The 25,153-nt window shown below is 43.1% G+C and overlaps 1 protein-coding gene across 3 annotated transcripts in view; it reads right to left on the reverse strand.

Annotated features, from left to right (window-relative positions):
• The window catches only part of kif13a (kinesin family member 13A), a 363,930-nt gene that overhangs the window by 215,650 nt on the left and 123,127 nt on the right, over window positions 1-25,153 (reverse strand). For all 3 annotated transcript variants that reach the window (XM_041183792.1, XM_041183793.1, XM_041183791.1), the window contains exon 3: window positions 4,720-4,732. In XM_041183792.1, the coding sequence (XP_041039726.1) occupies window positions 4,720-4,732 (13 nt within the window). The remainder of the gene's footprint in view (window positions 1-4,719; window positions 4,733-25,153) is intronic.

The raw sequence follows: 25,153 nt of genomic DNA on the forward strand, positions 1-25,153 counted from the left end.
CCTCCTGTTGAGTTACATCTCAGACTGTTAACATGAAATGAGTTTGAAAATTAAAGAGATCTGGGTGAAAGACATGTTTGTTTTTCCCTTCCCGGAATACACAAAGGAAGAGGTTTAAAAAATCCAACTGCAACCCTAGTTCTAATGCCAGTCTGGTGTTGAGTTCTGGTATGTGCGTGTGCTGTGAAGGTCACAGCTGAAGAACACCAACTTGCAGGTAAAAAAACGTGTTTTGCCAATTGCTGGAAGCAAGGCACAAGTCGGCAAAGACACGGTCAAACAAGAAATAGGGCAACTCATTTCAGCTTACCCACAGAACCAAGAATCTCCAAACCAACTGCTCGACTACCAAAGTCAGGGCTACCAGAAAAACCCAAACTTAACATCCACAACGTTTCATCATCTAAACCTCACGGCCAAGCCAAAGGACTGATTTGTATATCTTTTTAAACTTTTATTTTTGGACTCAATTTCTCATTTATCATCTGTGTGCATGCAAGTTGCATTTTTATTGTTTTTTTCTGGTGGTTCATAACTAATAAACTCACTCTTTCTTTAACTCAAGAAAGATTGATCACATTGGCTCCTTTTAAAACATAAATACATTTGGACTGGGAAAAGGTATCCCCGAGGGAAGGGATCCTTTTTAAATTAACCTTGCTGCGAACAACTGAGGGGGTTGAATAAAGAAAAGGAGCCAGTTCATCCCTCCAAACCTGGAAGCATAATAATTTGGGGTTCCTTGTCCAGGATCATAATAAATTGGGGGAACCTCCCCCGGGAACCAGTCGTAACAACATCCTCCCTAGTGAGCAGAACTGGACACGATATTCTAGTTGTTGCCGAACCAGGGCTTTATAAGGTTCAGCATAACTTCCTTGCTTTATATGTAATACTTCTATTTCGAAAGCCAAAGGTCCCATATACTTTCCTATTTACATGCGAAATAAGTTCTGTCACCTTCAAAGATTTCCAGGTCCTTCTTTCTGCTTTAGAACCGTGCTATTAATCTATATTTGATTTCCCTTTCCCTTCTACCAAAATGTACCACCTCATGCTTCACTATATTAAATTCTACCTGCTGTTTTTCTGTCTATGTCCTGTTGCAGGGGAGGAGGTGGCATAGTGGTATTCTCACCAGACTAGTAATGCAGAGACCCAGGGTAATGCTCTGGGGACCCAGAATTTGAATTCAATAAAAATCCGGAATTAAAAAAGTCTATTGCTCACTAATATCCTTTAGGAAATATGCTGTCCTTACCTGGTCTGGCATGTGACCCTTAAATGCCCTCTGAAATGGCCTAGCAAGCTCTATCAAACCACTATGAGGAATGAAACTGGAACCTGGCATTGGCCGGAAACGACAATGGCAAACTCAGCCCTGTCGACCCTGCAAAGTCCTCCTTATCAACACCTGGGGGCTAGTGCCAAAATTGGGAGAGCTGTCTATCAGACTACTCAAGCAACAGCTTAATATAGTCATACTCATGCAATCATGCCTTACAGATAATGTCCCAGATACCACCATCACGATCCCTGGGTATGTCCCACCGGCAGGACAGATCCAGCAGTGGTGGTCGCACAGTTGTAAACAGTCAGGAGGGAGTTGCCCTGGGAGTCCTCAACATCAACTCCAGACCCCATGAAGTCTCATAGCATCAGGTAAAACATGGGCAAGGAAACCTCCTGCTGATTTTCATATACTATTCTCCCTCAGCCAATGAATCAGTGCTCCTTCATGTTGAACACCACTTGGCGGAAACACTGAGGATGGCAAGGGTGCAGAATGTGCTCTGGATGGGGGACTTCAATGTCCATCATTACAAATGGCTCCGTAGCATCACCAAAGACCGAGCTGGCCGAATCCTAAAGGGCATGGCTGCTAGACTGGGTCTGCAGCAGGTGATGAAGGAACAAGAGGGAAAAATATACTTGACCCCACCCTTACCAACCTGCCTGCTGCAGATGCATCTGTCCATGACAGTAGGAGTGAACACCACACTGCCTTTGTGGAGATGAAGTCCAGGCTTCAGATTGAGGATGCCCTCCATCACGTTGTGTGGCACCACCTCCGTGCTAAATTAGATCGTTTTGAACAGCTCTAGCAACTCAAAACTGGGCAACCATTAGACAGCAGCAGCAGAATTGTACTCAACCACAATCTAACCTCATGGCCCTGCATATCCCCCATTCAGCCATTACCACCAAGCCAGAGGATCAACCCTGGTTCAATGAAGAGTACAGATGGGCATGCCAGGAGCAGCACCAAGCATACTTAAAAATAAGGTATCAACCTGTTGAAGCTACAACACAAGACTACTTGCATGTCAAACAGCATAAGCAGCAAGTGATGGAATCGCTTAGCTCTGTTTACAACCGACAGATCAGATCTAAGTTCTGCTGTCATGCCACATCCACTCATGAATGGTGGTAGACAATTAACTCACTGGAGGAGGCGGCTCCACAAATATCCCCATCTTCAATGATGGGGGAGCATAGAGCATCAGTGCAAAAAAGAAGCTGAAGCATTTGCAACAATCTTCAGCTAGGAGTGCCCAGTGGATGATCCATCTCGGCTTTCTCCTGAGATCCCCATCATCACAGAAGCCAGTCTTCAGCCAATTCGATTCACTCAAGAAATGGCTGAAGGCGTTCGATACTGTGAAGGTTATGGGCCCTGACAAGATTCCAGCAACAGTACTGAAAATTTGTGCTCCAGAACCTGCCACGGCCCTAGCCAAGCTGTTCCAGTACAGTTACAACACAAGCATCTACTCAGCAAAGTGGAAAATTGCCAAGTTATGTCCGTACACAAAAAGCAGGACAAATCCAACCTGGCCAATTACCCCATCATTGTACTCTCGATCATCAAAGTGATGAAAGAGGTCAACAACAATGTCATCAAGTGGCACTTGCTTAGCAATAACCTGCTCACTGACACTCAGTTTGGGTTCCAACAGGGCCACTCAGCTCCTAATCTCAATACAGCATTGGTTTAAACATGGACAAAAGAGCTGAACTCCAGAGGTGAAGTGAGAGTGACTGCCTTTCACATCAAGGCAGCATTTGGCATCAAAGAGCCCTAGCAAAACTGGAGTTAATGGGAATCAGGGAGAAAACTCTCCACTGGTCGGAGTCATACCTGGCATAAAGGAAGATGGTTGTGGTTGTTGGAGGTCAATCATCTCAGTTCCGGGACATCAGTATAGGAATTCCTCAAGATATTGTCCTAGGCCCAACATCTTTAGTTGCTTCATCAATGACCTTCCTTCCATCAAAAGGTCAGAAGTGGGGATGTTTGCTGATGATTGCAGAATGTTCAGCGCCATTCGTGACTCCTCAGATACTGAAGTAGTCCAAGTCCAAATGCAGCAGGACCTGGACAATATCCAGGCTTGGGCTGACAAATGACAAGTAACATTCACACTACACAACTGCCAGGCAATGACCATCTCCAACAAGAGAGAATCTAACCATCGCCCCCTGACATTCAATAGCATCACCAAGGCTGAATCCCCCACCATCAATACCCTGGGGACTACCATTGACCAGAAACTGAACTGGACTAGCCATATATATACTACAGCTACAAGAGTGGGTCAGAGCCTACAAATCATGTGACGAGTAACTCATCTTCTGACTCCCCAAAGCTTGTCCACTACCTACAAGACACAAGTCAGGGGTGTAATGGAATACTTTCCACTTGCCTGGATGAGTACAGTCCAACAACACTGAAGAAGCTTGACACCATCAAGACAAAGCAGCCCACTTGAATAACACCACATCCACAAACATTCACTCCCTCCACAGTGGCAGCAGTACAAGATGCACTACAGGAACTCACCAAGGTTCCTTGCATAGCACCTTCCTAACCCATGACCACTACCATCTAAAAGGTCAAGGGCAGAAGATAGATGGGAACACCACCACCTGGAAAGTCCCCTCCAAGTCACTCACCATCCTGACTTGGAAATATATCGCTGTTCCTTTACCGTCACTGGGTCAAAATCCTGGAACTCCCTCCCAAACAGCACTGTGGGTGTACCCACGCCACATGGACTGCAGCTGTTCAAGAAGGCAGCTCACGGACAATTAGGGATGGGCAATAAATGCTGGTTAAGCCAGCGATGCCCACATTCTGTGAATGAGTAAGAAAAAGAGGTTTGCTGTTCTCATTCTCATTGTTTGCCACACCTCCACTTTTGGTGGCAAAGGCACTTTTTAAAAAATATATTCTATATTCCAATATCCATTTATATGTATCAAAAAAGTAGTGGATTTATCATTGACCTTTGGGGGAACACCACTTTCCACCATCCTCGAGTTTGAAAAACAAAAATGCATAATAGTTCACTCCCGTAAGCCAATTTTATTTTAATCCAAGATGACACTGACCCTCCTATTCCATAAGCCTCAATTTTCTCAGTCTTATTTTTCTCACAGTTGCTTTACCCTCAAGGGCAGTTCTGTACAATTTAATAAGTAGCTTTGCAGATGAGCTTTTTAAGCACAGTGACTCCCGAAGCATTTTGCTAAATATGTTTCAGAAATGCAAATTGCTGCCTGTTTAGCTATTCACCAGACTTGAGGCTAGAATTATACTAACTGTACATTAGATTTAAAAAGTAACACATCAGTTCTTCCGCTGCTTGTGTACAATTTTGCATTCTTTAAAATAAACATAAGAAGCTGTGAACTGGATGAGGTTAGCATACGTACCTTAGGCCCTTTCCTTAAAGGCAAGGTCGGTCCATCAAAGCAGTAAGTGATGAGAAGGGCATCAGATCCACCACCAAGTCACCAGTATGGTTTTTTTTGGAAAAAAAGGAAAAAGAAAACAATATTAATCTTCTGAACATTTATCAGCCTTAAGACCCCCTGAGAACTGGGTATTTATTTTTAATCCCTGCAACTGCCTTTTTCTTTACAAGTGCAGGGAATAATTTTAACCATTGTGCTAGACTTTACAGTGTACTCAGGAGTTCACTAACATTTTTGACATTTGACATTTTTGAATTTGCAAAATATTTCTACAACCCTCAAAGGATAACAACAGGCAAAAATATACTTAGTGAAATTTCAAAGAACAAATGCTGCCAAAAAACACCTTTCTCCAATTAGACTCCAGCAGATAGTCTTGCACAAACAATTGATTGCTTGAGGAAAACAGCTGCATTTACAATCAATGCTTAGGATAAATCAGCGCTAATTAATCAGGACCTCTGGATACAATTCTAAAGTTGCACTTGGCCTAAATAGCCAAGTGGTTATGGTACTGGGTTTATAACCCCAAGATCAAGAGTTCAAATCTCACACTGGCAAACTATGAAACAATGTAATTTCATCTGAAAAACAGATAGAAATGTGTTTGTACTCAAAAGAGTTACACAACATCTGTTACATCATCAAAATATCAATCAAGAGTTCAAATCTCACAATGGCAAACTATGAAACAATGTAACTTCATCTGAAACAGATGGAAACGTGTTTGTACTCGAAAGAGTTACAAGGAAGAAAACCTTCAGATATTTTTAAACAGCGAACTGCAACCTTATGGAAATGTCTGCATTAGAGACTATTTCACAGAAAAAGGAAATAGTGTTCTGTTGCTGCTCATGAGATTTCAAGTTCATCTGTGAAATGCTATCCATAGTTCAAACAGCCACTTACAAGGTTATAAGTACACTTCTGAGATCATAACTGTCAACACTAATGTGATTAACAAAATTATATAATTGTACTCTGATAGCATCTCTGTACTCTTATTATATACCATCTTACCTCACTTATTCCTGATCCCCATTAATCAACAGATCTTCTGCAATTAATCCTCAATAACATGCATTAAGTACATTCTTATTTAATCTCTAGCACCCTGCCAAATGTTTATGGTTACTGAAATTTCACATTACATTCCATAGACAGCTGTTTTGCCAAAACCAGCTTTAGACTGACATTATGCAAAACAGCAATCAACAAAATGTCAAGGTGTATTTTTCTGCTTGTAATGTCACATATATGACATGGGAATGATGGACATACACATACTACAGCAGGTAAATGCTACCAAGTCATATCAGTGAGACTATCTCCAAGTCACCCGAACATACAGACTATTTGATTATTCTATCTTTTCTATTCTATTCCACTCCAGAATGGTCCAATTCCTCAAACACAAAACCATTCAGACACCAAAACAAAAGATGCTTCTTGATGTAAGATTCCATTTTCAACAGCAAATTTTAAGTAACTTGTTAAAAATTACTTTGCTCCATTGTACATTGTTTACAATGTGCAAGTTCAGTAGATATTTATGAAAGTAATGTCATAAAACCACAAAAGAAAATTTAACTCAAGAAAATCTGACCACAAGAGCAAGTCAGTGATGAAAATAGGCAACAACTCAGTCTAAAAACACATTGATCAAAGCCCATAAAACATGTGAACCACGATTCATAAATCAGCTCTCTTTCTGCCCTTAGTTGACTCCTGATGAACAGTACAACAATTCTCCTCAGACCAAAGTTATAATTATGGAGGAGGAGCTGCAACAGCTGCTGAAATTTCAAAAACAATTCCTGTTCATTTAAAGTTTACTTTATTCCAAATCAACATTGCAGTAATCGGCCATAATTTTATTCAGCAGTTTTCTTGTACAGTTTTTTTAAAAAACAAATTCCTGTTGAAACTGCCACAAATTAGTCCATTATATAATCAATTAGAACTGTAAAAACTGAGCCATTTTTCTTGAGGCTTGTGACTGGCTACATGGTGTGTCAATAAATGTCTTGATGCTGTTTAAGGTACTCCATATTAATTGAGAGAGTTAGGACTGTGGCAAAGATTTTTCTTCACATTGATATTTCTTGGCAAGGCTTGGGATGTGTTCAAGAACAGACTGCTTCTCCAAACCACACTCCCACAAGGTATGAGGAGCAAAAAGGCATTTATCATATTCATAGGGTGTGGTATCAGAAATAAAATGCACTATTGGTTAAAGACTGAACTTTTGGTTTACCATTGGCATTGTAAATCAAGAGTAATCAGATCCTTTAGCGTTAAGTATTCTTAACAGATTGGGATTTGATTACAAGGTGACCAATAATAAGAACAACATCACTGCTGAGTCAGTAGATTGGGGGTTTCAGGCTCACTACTGAAAATGGAGCACATAATCATCTAAGCTGACACTCCAGTGCAGAACTGAAAGAGTGCTGCATTGCTGGAGTGCTCTCTTTCAGACAAGACTTTAAATCAAGGCCTTTTCTGCCCTCTCAGGTGAATATAAAAAATCCCCTGCAGCTATGTGAAAAGCAGCAGAAGAGTTTTCCTGACAAACACTATTCCCTGAATCAACATCCAGCCATTTGTTTCATTCCTGTTTGTGGAATCCTCATCCTGGGATGAGAGGATTGGCCAAGGAGGAGAGATGGAGTAGACAAGGCTCATATTCCCTAGACCTTAGAAGAACAAAAGGTGATCTCAGTGAAGCATATAAACTTCTACAAGGGCTTTGGCAGGGTTGACGTTACAAAGATGTTTCCCCTGGTTGGGGAGTTTAGAACAAATTTCATAATCTCAAATAGCTGGCTGTAAGACTGAGCTGAACATCTTGTTATCATTCATTTACACTGTACCTCCTTGGCATCGTGATCTGCAGATATAGAGTCAACTTCCACATGTAAACTGATAACTTCATACAGTCTATAGTCTCAATACTTAACTTGACTCCACCATCAGACTGCTTTGAATGTGTTCAAGAACAGACCGTTTCTCCAAACTATACTCTCTCATAGATAAGGTACGAGGAACAAAAAGGCATTAATCATATTCATAGGGTAGTATCATAAAGAAAATGCACAATTGGTTAAAGATTTAACATATGGTTTACCAATAGCATTGTAAATCAAGGGTAATCTGATGCTTTGGAGTTAAGTATACTTAACAGAGTGGCTTTTGATTACAAGGTGATCAATAGTAAAGGGCAAGTCCTTAGAATTCTCTGCCTCAAAGGGCTGTGGAGGCTCAGTCATTAATTATGTTCAAGGCTGAGATTGATAGATTCCTAAACATTAAAAACATCGAGGGATGATGGGGATAGCGCAGGAAAACGGTGTTGAAATAGATGATCAGCCAAGATCTCATTGAATGGCTGCGTAGGCTCGAAGGGCTGAATGGCCTATACCTGCTCCTATTTCATTACGTTCTTACTCCATATGTAGTGTCTGGTGAGTAGTAAATTCCTCCAGCTAAAAAACGGGAAGCCCAGAACAATTATTTTCATGAACTCAATAACCTTGCCACTGACTTCATGACCATCTGGACACCATTTAAGGTTAAATATGACTCATCAGCCAATTGGCCTGGAGATTAAATTCTAACCCCACCATCACAAGAACTTTTATGGCCTTGCCCCTTCCCCCTGCAAACATTCCCCAACTTTTCCCAGTATTGGCAGACATGCCTTCAACTACCTCAGTGCCTCTCTCTGAAATTCCTTCAAGACCTTTTTTTCTGTCACTCCTTCTCTTAAAATCCTTCTTAAAACAAATTTCTTGACCATGTTTTTTTGCCACCTCTCTTCTCCCTTTGGCTCAGCATCAATTTTATCTTATGCTCCTATGAAATGCCTTGGAACATTTTTCAATTTTAAACTCACTGTCAGCTGATGTTGACTAAACAGTGATGGAAAACTGCCATCATATGCATCATGTGGAAATCATTTCCTTCCACTATGCTCCAAACGGAACAATCTTAATGGAGATGCAGGAACAGAGAGACCTGCGGCTGAATGTATACAAATGTTTGAAGGGGATAGAACAAGTTTTTGCATAGAACATATAGCACAGTAAATGGCCACTTGGCCCAACTGTCCACGCCAAAATTTATACTCGACTCAAGGCTCTGCCCATCCTTCATCGTCTAACTATTAACTTAACACACTATTCCCTTCTCCCTCCTATGCTGTCTAGCCTTCAAGTACATCTATACAATTTGCATCAACTACTCCTTGTGGTAACAAGTGCCAAATTCATATCACTCTTTGGGTAAAGAGGTTTATTCTAAATGCTCCTTTTGTTTTCTGGGGACTATCTTATACTATTGATGACCTCTAGTTTTGCTCTTTCCCCAATTGGAAACACCCTGTGTCTACTTTATTAAAACCCTTTTATGATTTTAAAGACCCCTGTCAGGACTCTCCATCCCATCACCCCACCCTGCCTTCTCAGATTCTCAGCCTGTTCATCCTTTCCTGATAGATACGACCTTGCAGTATGGTACCATCCTTGTAATTTATTTTTGTGTTCTTTCTAATGCCTCAGTACCCTTTCTTTAATACATTTGCCAGAACTATGCCCAGAACTCCAAGTGTGGCTTAATCAAGCTTCAATACAAGTTTAGAAACTTGCCTCCTTTTCTAATTTATCCCTCTAGGAATAAACACTAGTGTTTGGATTGCTTTTTATTATGTCCTTAACTTTTGCATCGTGACTTGTAGTGATTTGTGTATTTTTACTCAGCACTCCCTTTGTTCCTGTATCCTATTTAGATTCTCATATTCCAAGGAAGATGGGACCTCCTTATTTTTCTTACCAAAATGTTTCATCTCAGACTAATCTGTGTTGAAATTCATTTGCCAAATATATGCTCATTCTGCAAGTTTATTAATGCCCTCCTGTTCTCCTCAGTATTCACCAGCTCAGAAGGCTGTTAAAAAAAGACATAAAAGATCCCTACCTTTACAAATAGAGGTGTAGAGTACAAAAGCAAAGAAGTTATCCTGAACTGACATAAGTCGCTGGTTAGGCCACAGAGTTCTGTGTCAAATTCTGGGCACCATATTTTAGGAAGGATACCAAGGTCTTAAGTGGATACAGAGGATATTTAGCAGAACGTTGCTAAGGATGTGGGAGACTTCATTCACACAGGGAGACTAGAAAAAATGAGATTGTTCTCCTTCATAGTGGAGATGATTAAAGGGAGGTTTGGTAGAGGTGTTAAAGATCATGAAGGATCTGGATAGAATAAATAAAGGAGGAAGTATTTCTAGCAGCATTAAGGTCAAGAACTGGAGGAGACAGGTTTGAAGGTAAAAATGTCAAAGAACCACAGAACAAGGGGAGGATTTTATTTTTTTTTAATGTAGCAAGTTATGATGATATGGAATCCGCAGCCTTCTGCAGATTCAATAATAACTTTCAAAAGGGAACTTAAATACTTGAATGGAAAAGTTTGCAGGGCTATGGGGAAAGTGCAGCGGAAATGGAATTAACTGGATACCTTTCAAACAACATGCAAAGGTACAATGAACTGACTGATCTCCTTCGTAACTGTATCATTCTATGGTCTGTTCCTTTCTTGCCCAAAATTGGATCCCTCCAATCAGTTTTCGCCCCACCACAGTACCAAAATAGCCCGTTGATGAGTTTGCATGATATATAGTGCGAAATGATCAGATCAGGATAGCCATTATCCTGCAGGATACCTGTGATGCACCCTACTTCAGCATCAAGCTTGCATAGTGAGCAAATGGCTTGGGCCCTATTTACACTATTGCCAGTAAGACCAATCTTATAGCATGAGGAATTGTAAGAATCCCAATGCATATACTGACCAGTGAAAGCAGGCTTGCAGTAGACCATGGTAGAGAACCCCCTGACAGATTTCTCAACCAGTATATCAAGAGAGGGGAATTCATTTAACTTGAAATGGAGCAGTCATACATAGGCCTACATACTTAGCATTACACTGGCACTGAAATTCATATACCACATTACTCATTTGTGTGATAGGCAGAACGTCTTTTTGACTTGACAGTAGCGTCCTTTTAGTGGCGAAGACCACTTGTGTTGCTACTGCATAGTAGCAGCGTGAAACAGCTAGCTTCACCTGTTGCTCAAAGTTTTGAGATACCTTACCATTCCAGGGCAATCTGAGGTAAACTGGGCACTTTTCAGGGCCAAAAGTGACAGCCTTAGGCCCACTAGAGTTTGTGCAATTATACAGCGTGAAATAATTCTTGGCAGCTATCAGTTACCATCACCGGTGCATTCTCCATGACAACACCAATTGCCAACCATTCAGCACTCTCTTCACATGCAACCAATTTAAGATTGCTAGTCGGGCTTACAGTGTGGCACATTTGTGTACTGGAAGCTACATATATTAATACAGAGGGTTCTGTTCTTTGCAGACAGAAAGGACATGTACACACATTGCGCCTGTTTCAGCTAACAAAGTAAGTGATTCATTCGCTGATTCATTCCTCAGGACAATGCCTTGACCAATCAGGGTCAAGCTGCCTGATTTAAATTTCAAACAATGCTTGGCAGTCAACTGTCAGTTACCATCACTAGTGCATTCTCCATGAGAATGCCACTTGCCAACCAATCAGCACTCTCTTCACATACAATATAAAATGTTGTTTTCCCCTTATGTTGGTATTCTTGCAAAGTGTCCTGATGAGTGCAAGACGAAAAGCTCAGACATGTCTCTTTTTTCAACTATACTCAAGTTCTGCATTACCAAATGACCATAAGTTTTATTGCGTTAAAGGTGCCATATAAATACAAGTTGCTATTGTTGATGATTATTCTATAAATACTGTCATTTCAGTTCTACCCTGAAGGATGCAGTAGAGTTGTTAAACTGCGGCCCTCTCACCCCACTTCAGTGGGCACGACTGAAACAGCGGCAAGTTCACCCGATATATGGGCCAACATTCTACCCCCAATTAAAAAAAGAACTGGCCATACATCACATTATTTCTACAGAGCATTGTTGCACTGAAATTGGCTGCTGCATTCCCCAACATGGCTACTCTTCAAAGCCAGTTGGATGTTGACAGCGTTCTCACGGCCCACCTTGTTGCCTGATCTTGGATGACAACTACCATCATCTCAAAGGACACCAAGCTTTTTGCTTTCACTTGAGAGAAGCAAATCATGCAAATCAAGGAAATCACGTGGCCTTCTTCAGGAGCAAAGAAAACATGTCGACCCACAATCAAAATATACCAACTTAATATCGAAAGCATTTCTCAATCAAAAAGTTTGCACAATATGTTAATGTTCTGGTCCTTAAAGAAGCATACAAACACATCAAACACAAGACACAAAAAAGCATATAAAAGGTTTGACCCAATCACTTGCAATTACCATCCGAATTATGGCCTTTTGTACTATCTCAAACAAGGCATCGGGGGTTGCACTGAACTCAAGCATCCCAGTATTGCTAGGATCTCACTACAACAAAAGGCATAGCAGAAATAACAACCTCCGTTGGTTAGACACCACCTACAGCAATCTGACATAAGAAATACAACAGTAGGCAACCATATGACTCCCCAAGCCTACTCCACCATTCAATAAAATCATGGCCCCAACTCCACACTTATATTTTTATAGGAAAAAGAGGAGGTCATACAGCCTTACTATCTACAGCTCCCTCCTAGTCAACACTCACCCATCCACCTCAAGACTTCACCTTACAACATAGGACTATGAAGATGTCAATTATAATGGAGTAACAGTTGTACAGTGGGCTTCTCTAAACAACAAATTCCTCCTTTTTAATGCCAAAGATCAGCTACATTCTTGTGGTCAAGATAACAGGGAACATAACCCAGACCTGCATTTCCTCTCATAAGTTAGCAAAGGAAATCCAATCATTGCATCCAGAACCATTCTTGATGACTTCCTCAACAATCAACACAGGCGCTCAATTAATCATCAACATTGACATCAAAGTTCAGGTCAGCACATTAAGAGTGGCACCACGATGGAATTTCAAAAAAGCAGACTGGGAAACCTTCCAAAAGTCAATTGACACCATAGGGTGGATTTTACCAACCACCAATGTCTTCAACGAATTTATAGGAATTACTAAAGCTACAAAATTCAGTTTATATCTAGGGGGGCAGGGGAGGTGGAGGGGGATGAGGGGTTAGAAAGGCATTTTTCCTTATTAAATGGAAAAATGTGAGCTGTCCAACAGGAGCCACCACAATGTTGGACTCCTGGAACTCAGATGTGAAAGGTGCAAGATAGGAACAGCAGTGGGATATTTAGCTCCTCGAGCCCATTCCACCATTCAATGAGATCATGGCTGATCTGAGAATTAACTCCACATGTCCAAACTTTGCCCCATATCCCTCAATACATTTGGTTAACAAAAAGCTATCAACCTGAGTTTTAAATTTAGATATTGATCTAGTATCAATTGTCATTTGCAGAAGGGAGTTCAAAATTTCTACCAGCCTTTGTGCATAGAGGTTATTCCTAATTTCACTCCTGAAAGGTCTAGCTCTAATTTTTAGACTATGTCCTAGTCCTCGACTTCCTGATCAGCAGAAATAGTTTCTCTCCATCTAACCTCATCATTCCCTTAATATCTTGAAAACTTTGATCAAATCAACCCTTAACTTTCTAAATTTCAGGAAATACGGCCCCTGTTTGCATAAACCCTCCCTGCAATTTAACTTGGAGTCTAGGTATCATTCTGTTATATCTATGCTGCACTCCCTACAAGGCCAATATATCCTTCCTAAAGGTAGGGTTCCCAAAACTGCAGTATTCCAGGTGTGCTCTAACTTGGGCTTGTCTAGCCAAAGCAAGTCTTCTACCCCTTTGTATTCTAGTCCTCAAAATATAAAAGCCAACTTCCCATTAGCCTTTTTGATTACGTTTTTGGACCTGTTCTGTAAATTTTAATGATCCATGTATCTGAACACCAAATCTCTGAATCTCCACTGTTTCTAGCTTTTCTCCATTTAGGTAGTACCCTGGTCTATTCTTGTTAAGTCCAAAGTAGATGATCTCACATTTGTCTACATTGAAATCCAATTGCCACAGTTTTGCCAGCTCACTGAATCTACCATCACAGTCAATTTTAAGATTTTTTTTATTGCCCATGATTATTTATATATGTACATGTTTGTGTTGTCCTATCCTTGGAATAAGTGAGTCAATTTTAAATAAACTAGCAACAAGCCTTTTGTATTTAAAAAGAAACAAGGGTTAGTTATTTTTTGCCACAAACTTGCCTGGGAGGTTACTAAACAAAACTATGTCTCACCCACTTTCTCTCTTACACACACACACACACACAAACACACACACACACACACACACACACACACACACACACACACACACACACACACATTCAGATGAAGATAAACAAAAACTTATTTAAAAAATGGAATGGATCTCAGTCTCTGTTTTGATACAGGCCTGTTATTTCGTAGTTACGATATTATGTTGTCTGAAGTGAAGGCTTTGTAATTGCAGAGATAGCTCAACAATTGCGATAGCTCCTTTAGTCGATCTGCCAGAGGTTGATTTCACAGGTTAAGCTTGAAGATGGAACCAGGTAGGAGGTTGGGTGTTGGCGGCAGGGGGTGGAGAGTGGATGTTCTTTATTTCTCATTCAAGGCACTGTGATGCGGCACTTTTTGTTTTAGCCTGGTTGATTACAGCAGTTTGATGGCTGTGCTTGTTAGCCCCTCTCTCCATGTGAAACCCTGTTTTGGAGTTCTGTCTGTTTGTAGCAGTTTACTATATTTTAACAAGGAGCCAAGGTGGTCACTATATCATGTGACCTGGACAAATACCAAGTCATGTTCCAAATAAGGCATTGTGGTAATTTTAATTCCCAGTATGAATTCTTTCTCCTACCTGCAGTTTGTTACGGACAGGAAGAGGGTTAATTTAAATAGCACTAATTTCTCCTTTCACCACCACAGAAAGGTGTTTTGATTTTTTTTCTCCCTCTAAGTGTTGGCATATTTGCCAACCCCTCGATTTTGGAGTGATTCAATTTTCTATTAATAAACCTACAGCAAACTTAAGGCAGGATGAACTCAAAGGGTTCCTTTATTTGCACACACTCAAAATGTGAAAGAGGGTTTGCAATGTCCTTCAGATAGTAAAGAGAGGGATAGAGAAAAGAAAGATTTACATTGCAGGGACCACAGAGGAAAGAAATATTGTTTCATGTGGGTTCCAGAGTCCAGAAACAAGGTCCAATGGAGGTATTCCTTCATGGAGGTCAGCGGGTTTAATTGCTGGATTTTCCAGTGGTGACTTCACACAAAGTGACAGGTATGCAGAGCTGCATCAACCTTGTAGGCAATGGTACCGACTTCCAGCAAAAGCAGGTTAAAGGGGGCCAGATATCCAACCTGGGCCAGAGCTCCTTGACTGTGAGGCTGCTAGTCAGATGATAAAAAAAAGCAGACTATTATAAAAGCAGCTTTTCAACCCAGCAAGGCAATATTACTTATTCAACAAGCCAGAGGCCTAGGTCATGTGATTTTACCTCTCCATGATGTCTTCAACAAAGGATGTTTATCCAGTGTTTGGAAATTGGCTGTGTGTTCCAGTCTGATAATGTCTCAGCCATTATGGGTTAAAAGGAATATTTAGGAGGCCGTTTTCTCCGCAGGGCAGACTGGGTTATTAAATATAAATAGCTTTCGTGCAGCTCCCTCTGAAGTCCCCAGCTGCTCAGAAATAACAAGGTGAGAGATTTCCAAAACTGCAAGGTGGCTTCTTTTGTTCAGGGGTCACAGGCAGACACAGTTTCAGCCATTTTAAGGATCTTTGTTCAGTTTTTAAACTGTTAGAAATAGCCATGATGATATCTACGTATATTTTATAAAAATTCTGTATGAGGTCTTAATCCCAACAAGTTCTTTTAAGTGGCCAAGTCTTTGGTTCTTGCTGAGGCTGAAATTGCATTCTTACAATTAATGTCAATGGAGTTTCATTTATCTCCTGGTCTGACAAGCATCAAGTCAATATCAAATTAAAGATTGCCTTTGTCCTCTTGAAAGTTAACAGCTTGATCCACAAAACTGCCTGGTAGCTTGGAGCCACTTTGAATTGGTCTTTAACGTGTGGCTTTTTAAAAAACATAGTTTTTTTAAAAAAAGAGACAATATCATCACGCCAGTAAGGCCATGACACTACCAATATCTCTTTATAACGTTACACGTCTGTCACACTACTTATAATGCCATCTAACGTACCGTCATCAGCAAATCTGGATGTGTGGCTTTCTATCCAATCATACAAGCCATGAGTAACTGTGGTGAATAGCTGAGGCCCCAGCACAGTTCCCTGCAGGACACCCCTGGCTAAATTCTGCCAACTAAAGTACATGCCCACTATCCCTACTCTGTTTCCTGCCATTCAGCTAATTCCATAACCAGGTCAATAATTTGCCTTAAATTCCATGAACTTCAACCTCAGTTCGTTATGAGGGACTTTATCAAATGCCTTCTGGAAGTTGACACAAATAACACCCATAGGCATTCCCCTGTCCACTACCTTTCCAAAACGGTCTGACAAGTGGCAAGTAACATTCGCACCACACAAGTGGCAGGCAATGACCACCTGTAACAAAAGAAAATCTAACTATCGCTCCTTGATGTTCAACTGCATTTTGATGTTCAACGGCATTACCATTACTGAATCTCCCACTATCAACATCCTGGAGGTTGCCATTGACCAGAAACTGAACTGGATTAGTCGTTTAAGTACTGTGGTTACAAGATCAGATCAGAGGCTAGGAATCCTGCGAAAAGTAACTCACATCCTGACTCCCCAAAGCCTGTCCACCATCTACAAGGCACAAGTCAGGAGTGTGATGGAATACTCTCCACTTGCCTGGATGAGTCTAGCTTCCCCAACACTTAAGAAGCTTGACACCATCCAGGACACTTGATTGGCACCACAAGAACAAACATTCACTCCCTCCACCACCCAAGCACAGTAGAAGCAGTGTGTACCATCTGCAAGATGCACTACAGGAATTCACTAAGGCTCCTTAGACAGCACCTTCCAAACCCTCAACCGTTAATATCTAAAAGGACAAGGGCAGCAAATAAATGGGAACACCACCACCTGGAAGTTCCCCTCCACGTTGCTCACCATCCTGACTTGGAACTATATCGTCGTTCCTTCACTGTCAAAGGGTCAAAATCCCAGAACTCCCTTCCTAACCAGCACTGTGGGTGTACCTACACCACATGGACTGCAGTGCTTCAAGAAGGCAGCTCACCACCACCTTCTCAAGGGCAACTAGGGATGGGCAATAAATGCTGATCCAGCCAATGACGCCCACATCCCATGAATGAATTTTTAAAAATTCAATCAGATTAATCAGGCATGATCTGTGCTCTACCAATCCACGTTAGCTTTCTCTGATTAGCTGAAAGCTTCAAAAGTGTTCAGTCACTCTATCCTCATTATAGGTTTTCCCCAATTCCCTCTCTCACCTTTCTTAAATAGCGGAATGATGTGCATATTTTCAACCTAAAGGAACAATTCCCGAATTGAGAGAACTTTGGAAGGTTATAATTTGGGCATCTTGAGTGTTCTTACCTCCTTCCATCAAAACTCTCTGGTGGAAACCAGCTGGCCCTGAATACCTGTCACTCTTTACTGCCATTATTTTCATAATTATTGTTATTTCACATATTAATTTGGCCAAGTCCCTGACCTGGTTTCAATTTTAGTTTGATTGGGATGGCTGGCATACTGACTTCTTCCTGTACTATAAATACTGCAAAGCAATTGTTCAGTATGTCTGCCAGTTCTTTATAAGCTGATAACATTGATATTGTCAATGAAAATCAAGGCCCAAATTGCCCCCGAGTACCCTCTTTTTTCTAATATAATTGCAAAATTGTTAATTTTGATATCCTTTGCATGTTTCTTTCCCAACTCCCTTTTTACTAAAAGCTTTAGCTATCTGTTTCATTACCCTTTGTTATTCTTTCTTTCCCATTTGCCAGGATCTGTGTAATTTTTTTGCATTTTTCTATGATTTTTCTTTTAGTTTTATGTTGTCTATTACCTCTTAGTCATCCATGACATTTTAAGTAGAGTTCCTGCCCTTTAGGGGTATGAACTCCATATGTATCCCTCTGACCTTGTGTCGTTTAACCCATTATCAGATTTTCCCAGTTTACTGAGGACAGTGTCTGTCTCATTTCAGAGAAGTTAACCTTACTAAAGCTAGAACATTAGCAGCTGTTTTGAGTTTCTCCCATTCAAACACTACATTGAATTCAATCACATAATGAATGTTAATAGATAAATGTTCACACACTGTTCAGCTGTTAACTAAATCTGGTTCATTATTTATTATGAAATCTAATATGGCATGCACCCTTGCAAGCCCTAGGACATATTACTACAGACAACTATCCCAGACACAGACAACATATTCACTTCCTTCCTAACATGTCGTAATCTGCATATCCCAATCAATAAGCAAACTACGTTCCCCATTAACTCCACTCTGCCTTAACTATATGCTTGTCTAATCTCTGCATTTTTACAATCTACCACTTCATGGATGCTACTGGGGTGGGGTGGGGTGGTGCAGGGGTGCAATACACAATCTCCACTGTGAGTAAAATTAAGAAATAGAAAAGGATTTAAAAAACAAAGTCTCCCCTGCCTGCTTACTTCTCATTATATTCTCTATCACTAAAGTGATTTCATCCTTAACCATTGAGACTACTCCTCCCTCTGAATTATTTTCCCCATCTTTCCTGTAGACTGTGTGAGACTTAGTATATCTAGTTCCAGTTCTGACCATCTTGTGGTCATGTCTCAGTAACGGTTCCCATATCACACCCTTCAAGTAAAATTTAGAATCAAAGAATGGTTGCTGTACAGGAGGTGGCCATTTGGCCCCTCAAGCTCATGCTGGCTCTCTGCGAGAGCAATTTAGCTAGTCCCACTCATTAGCCCTATCCATTAAGCCCGGCAAATTATTTCCCATCTGCCTCCACTACCCTTTTAGGCAGTACATTTCAGATCATACTTATTTGCTACATTGAAGCTTTTTCTTCATGTCTTTTGGTTCTTTTGCTAATCAACTCAAATCTGTGACTTTTAGTTCTCAACTCTTCTGCCAATAGAACAGTTTCTCTCCATGTTGACCCCTCATGATTTTGAATACTCATCTTTATCAAATCTCCTCTCAATCTTCTTTTCGCGAAGGACAGCAATCCTAGCTTCTTCAGTCTATCCACCCAACTGAAATCCATCATCCTTGAACCATTCTCGTAAATCTTTTCTGCATCCTCTCTAAAGCCTTCACATCCTTCCTAAAGTATGGTAAGAGAATTGCACACTACATTCCAGCTGAGTCTGTTCCAGAGTTCTATACAGATTCAACCATGTCCAAAATGCCTTCTGTTTATGAGTCATGCTCAATTTCACCCTATCCTATAGATATAGATTCAGAACTTAGGGCAAGAAAAACTTAAGGACAGGGTAAACGTGATCCAGAAACTTGATGAATTCACATGGGGAGCAGGCACTCAAACTCCCTGTTTGGCAGCACTTGCACTCCACAACTGAGTACTCCTCTTTGACATGGTTAACAAATCTGTTTATCAAACCAGTTCTTGTCCAGTTGACCCCTATGAAAATGATCACTCATACACTTCTACTGATACCATCACCCTGGCTGCCTATGCTTGTGTGCATCGCACTACCACATCTATGCCATGTATACGCAGTCTCCAGAGAATACAACAGCTACATCTACAAAGACATACAGATCTAGACCAACTCGACAAATCTACCGTCTCAAATCTACAAAGCCTTTTTTGACCATCACCAAAGTCCTTCAGCAATCTCCCCACACCTGTGAAGAATGATGATGCAATGCTTGGAACAACTGTGACATACAAAATAGAGTCCTTATAGAGCACACAGTACAACCCAAGGATCAAATGTTCTCAAAACAGTCAGCAATCATCAACAGCCTCAGATTTCTGATCTGAGATGTGTATATTTGATTTGTTTTTTGTTACTACCAAATGAAAGATGAAAAAGTTCTTCAAAACAATTCACTGTTCATGAAATGCTTGAGGATGATGAGAGACATGATAACACAGCTGCTTAAATCTATATAACACTTTCAGCATAGAAATAGGTCTCATTCCCTAGAGTCCGAACCAAAAACCTGGATGCTGAGACAGGTAAGGAGATATTGGGAGGGGGGCCAAATGTTTGGTCAAAGAGCTATGCTGTCAGGTGAGTTTGAAAGGAGGAAATGGAATTGGAGGAGTTTAGGAAGAGAATTCCAGAGAATGGGGGCGAGGAAGTCAAAGGCACAGCCAACTGTGGGGCAAAGGCGGGGGGTGTAAGGGATGCCAGGGTCAGAGGAAGAGAGAGACAGTGGGTGGGAGCTTTGTAGATGGGGAGAGAGGAGTCCTAAAAGACTTTAGAATTCAAGAATGAGAATTTTAAATCTACGGTTTTGGGGTCCAGGAGCCAATATAGTACTGCAAGGACAGGGCATGAAGTAAGGGAACATGGGGTGGGAAAAAATACAGGCAGCATAAGTTTTAGATGAATTGAAGCTGACATAGTATAGAGGATTGGAAACCTGCCAACAGAGCAATGATACAGTAGAGTCTGAAGGTGACAGGTATGGATAAGAGTTTCTGCAACAAATGGAACAGGCAATCTGCTTCAGCCCTAGTGTGGCTGGGAAAGTAAACAGATTGATCACAAAAGGCAGAGTTTGTAGCAGGGACAGAATGTGATGGCTCTACGTGTAAACACTCAAAACTTTTCTTTCTAACCAACTCCAGCTTGCATCATCATTTGAACTTGTGAATTGGACACAGAACATTACTTGTTAGTTTATTTTTACTGTAAACCAAGTCCCATTTGGTACTCAACACTTGGGGTCGTATTTCACAGTTCATGAATAATTACCACAAATGCTTTGTGAACCCAGGGCTTGAGGCACTACTGACACTGATACAGTCACTTCAATTACAATCAAGTTCAGCATTAAGATATTTTATTGGAACTTCTTGCCAATAACCGGATGCGACAGTAAAATAGAAACTATATAAATTTCATGTTTCTTGCTGACTAAAATACCCTGTTAAATTGAAGCCAGTCGCAGAATCCCTGAAGCAGTACCCCTTCTGTTTGAATTGGAAAATCAAATGGAACAGTTCTGCAGCTGTACAAAGAAAGGCAAAAAAGCAAAAAAACAACTCTGCTCTCCAATTTCTCATCACATTCTTGTAAGCAACAAAGGAAGACTTGCATTTATATCGCACCTTTCATAACCTCAGGATATCCCAAAGCTCTTCACAACCAATTATCTACATCTGAAGTGTGATTACTGTTGTAATGTAGGAAATGCAGAAGCCAAATTGTGCACAAGCTCCTTCAAACAGCAATGCGATTGTGTTGAGATAATATGTTTTAATTGTGCTGGTTTAGTGATTGGCCAGGTCATCTAAAAAATACAATCTGTGATAATGCAGCCCTTCCTTAGCTCTGCAATACAATGTCAGCCTAGGCTTGGCCTAAATAGCCAAGTGGTTATGGTACTGGGTTTGTAACCCCAAGATCAAGAGTTCTCCTTTTATTGATGTTTTGTTTGCACTTCAGCCCCACGCTCCTGATCTATGGGCACCCGGTGCGGAAGGGGGTCGGGAAGGAGGAGGACCTCCTCGTGAACCTGCTCCTGGGCCTGGCCAAGTTGGCCATTAACAGGTCCAGGCAGCGGGCGATCGACGGGGGAGTCCCGCCCGATTGTTTGTCCCTCTTCCGCGGCTACGTTCGCTGCCGGATGTCCCTGGAGAAGGAGCACGCGGTGTCTGCTGGCACTCTCGAGGCCTTCCGTGCTCGGTGGGCACCGCGGGGACTGGGGTGTTTTGTTGACCCCTTTAATCACATTTTGATTTAAAGTTTGTAAGTTTCCTTTAAACTTTGTTCTTGGTTTTACAGCTGACCTGAATTAGGGGCTGTGCCTGATTTATCCCAATTTTGTTGATTTGGTTTTCATTTAAAAGATTATCAAGAGTTCAAATCTTACAGTGGCCAACTATGAAACAATGTAACTTCATCTGAGACAGATGGAAATGGGCTTGTACTCGAAAGAGTTACAATGTCAGCCTAGGCTTGGCCTAAATAGCAACTCAAAAGAGTATCAAGAGTTCAAATCTTACAGTGGCCAACTATGAAACAATGTAACTTCATCTGAGACAGATGGAAATGGGCTTGTACTCAAAAGAGTTACAATGTCAGCCTAGGCTTGGCCTAAATAGCCAAGTGGTTATGGTACTGGGCTTGTAAGCACAAGATCAAGAGTTCACGCTTGGCCTAAATAGCCAAGTGGTTATGGTACTGGGTTTGTAACCCCAAGATCAAGAGTTCAAATCTCACAATGGCAAACTATGAAACAATGTAACTTCATCTGAAACAGATGGAAACAGGTTTACTCAAAAGAGTATCAAGAGTTCAAATCTCACAATGGCAAACTATGAAACAATGTAACTTCATCTGAAACAGATGGAAACAGGTTTACTCAAAAGAGTATCAAGAGTTCACATCTCGGCAGCAGGGCCGTACAGCGCAGGTTCCAGAACCTCTCGGTCCTCAGGGACGGGAAGTATGCGTTGTGCTTCCTGCAAGAAACACATACCGTTCCGGGAGACGAAGCCACGTGGCTCCTGGAGTGGCGAGGGGGGGGTCTACATGAGTCACCTAGCCTCCAATTCTGGCGGGGTGGCTATCTTGTTGGCCCCGCATTTTCAGCCGGAGATCTTGGGGGTCAAGGAGCCGGTGCCAGGCCGGTTGCTGCACCTGACTGTGCGTCTGGGGGGGGCGGTGCTTCACTTTGTGAATGTGTACGCTCCCCTGGGCACGCAGCAGCAAGCGAGCTTCTTTGAAGAAGTGTCCACTCATCTCGGCTCCATCGACGCTGGCGAGTGCATCGTCCTCGGGGGGGATTTCAATTGCACCCTCGGGGTCCGGGACCGTCACGGTACCCCGCACTGCACGCGAGGTGTGAGTAAGTTGCGGGACCTGGTCAGGTCCTTCGACTTAGTGGACGTCTGGCGAAATCTCCATCCTGACTCCAGCGTGTTCACCTTTGTGTCACCTGGAGTCGGAGCGTCCAGACTCGACCGCCTTTACGTTTCGAAGGCGTACGTGTCCTGCGTTCCGGCTGCTTCTATACAGCAGGTTCCGTGCACGGACCACCGTCTGGTGTGGGCGGAGCTCACTTCGTTCTGCGCTCGGACGGGGTCCGCGTATTGGCATTTTAATAACCTGTTGTTGGAAGACCGGCGGTTCCTGGACTCGTTCCGTCGCTACTGGGCCGGCTGGAGAAGGAAGCGGGGAGGCTTCCCCTCCTTGAGGCTATGGTGGGACGTGGGCAAAGCTCACGTCCGAGTTTTCTGTCAAGAGTACGCGAAGGGGTCGACAAAGAGACGCAAATCCAGGGTCGAGGAGTTGGAGAAGGAGGTGCTCGACCTGGAGGCACGTCTCCGTCAGCCCGACGTGGACCCGGCCCTGCGGTCGGTGTACGATGAGAAGAAGGGCGCGCTGCGGGACCTGCAACTGGTCGGCTCTCGGGGCGCGTTCGTGAGGTCGCGGATCTGTTTCCTTAAGGAGATGGACCGTGGCTCTCCCTTCTTCTACTCACTGGAAAAAAGGCACGGGGTCCGTAAGCAGCTCTTTACGCTGCTGGCCGACGACGGATCACTTGTCTCGGATCCGGAGGGCATCAGGGCCATTGCCCGAGATTACTACACTGCCCTTTTCTCTCCGGATCCGTCCAGTGAGGAAGCTTGCAGAGTTTTGTGGGAGGACCTGCCGCAGGTCGGCCCGGAGTGCGCCGGAAAGCTCGACTCCCCTATAAGTCTGGGGGAGCTGACCGGCGCACTCGACGGTCTTTCTAGGGGCAAAACCCCGGGACTAGACGGGCTGACCGTGGAGTTCTTCAGGGCGTTCTGGGACGTCATGGGGAGCGACTTCGCGGGGGTCCTGGGGGAGAGCATTGCTACCGGGGAGATGCCCCTTTCGTGGCGCAGGGCCGTGATTGCCCTGCTACCGAAGAAGGGGGATCTCCGCCTTCTTCAAAACTGGCGCCCGGTCTCCCTCCTCAGCACGGACTACAAAATCTTCGCCCGAGCCATGTCTTCTCGGCTCGGCACCGTGCTGGACCACATGATCCACCCTGACCAGTCCTACACCGTCCCGGACCGAACCATTTATGATAACATCCATCTGGTCCGGGACATCATCCACCATTCCCAGAGGGCTGGTCTGTCGAGCGCCTTCCTGTCTCTCGATCAGGAGAAGGCGTTCGACAGGGTGGATCACGAATACTTACTCGGAACTCTGCGAGCTTTCGGGTTCGGGACGCATTTTGTCGCCCGGATCCGACTTCTGTACACTGCCGCGGAGTGTCTAGTGAAGGTTAACGGGTCCCTGACGGCGCCCCTTCGCTTTGGGAGAGGGGTACGTCAGGGCTGCCCCCTGTCTGGCCAGTTGTATTCTATTTGCGTGGAGCCTTTCCTGCGCCTCTTGCGGAGGAGGTTGTCGGGATTGGTTCTGCGCGGGCCGGGCATCGGGGTGGTCCTTTCGGCTTACGCCGATGACGTGCTCCTTATGTTTAGTGACCCGGCTGACCTGCGGAGGATGCGCGAGTGCCAGGAGGTCTACTCTGCCGCTTCTTCTGCCAGGATCAACTGGGGTAAGTGTTCTGGACTCCTGGTCGGTCAGTGGCAGATGGATCCCCTACCCGAGGAGCTCAGGCCTTTCACCTGGAGCAGGACCAGCCTCCTCTACCTGGGGGTCCATCTCTGCCCCGCTGAGGAATCCTGGCCGGCAAACTGGCAGGAACTGGAGACGAAAGTCACCGCTCGCCTGCGGCGCTGGACAGGACTGCTCCGAGTGCTATCTTACCGGGGTCGAGTTCTGGTCATAAACCAGCTGATCGCCGCCATGTTGTGGTATCGGCTGGTCACTTTGACCCCTCCCCCGGACTTTGTCACAAGAATCCAGAGATTGTTAGTCGACTTCTTCTGGGACAAAAGATTGCACTGGGTCGCTGCCGAGGTTCTGAGTCTCCCGCTTAGGGAGGGTGGTCAGGCGCTAGTGTGCCTACGCACACAGGTGGCGACTTTCCGCCTTCAGACCCTGCAGCGATACCTCTACGTTGAGCCTCCTCCTAGATGGTGTGCCCTGATGACGTATTTCTTCCGTCAGGTGCACGGCCTGAATTATGACGTGCAGCTCCTGTTTATAGAACAGCTGGGCCTCGGTGGCTCCTTGCAGGCGTTGCCCGTCTTTTACCAGGACCT

Source organism: Carcharodon carcharias, chromosome 3 (genome assembly GCF_017639515.1).
Source record: "Carcharodon carcharias isolate sCarCar2 chromosome 3, sCarCar2.pri, whole genome shotgun sequence".
NCBI lineage: Eukaryota > Metazoa > Chordata > Chondrichthyes > Lamniformes > Lamnidae > Carcharodon > Carcharodon carcharias.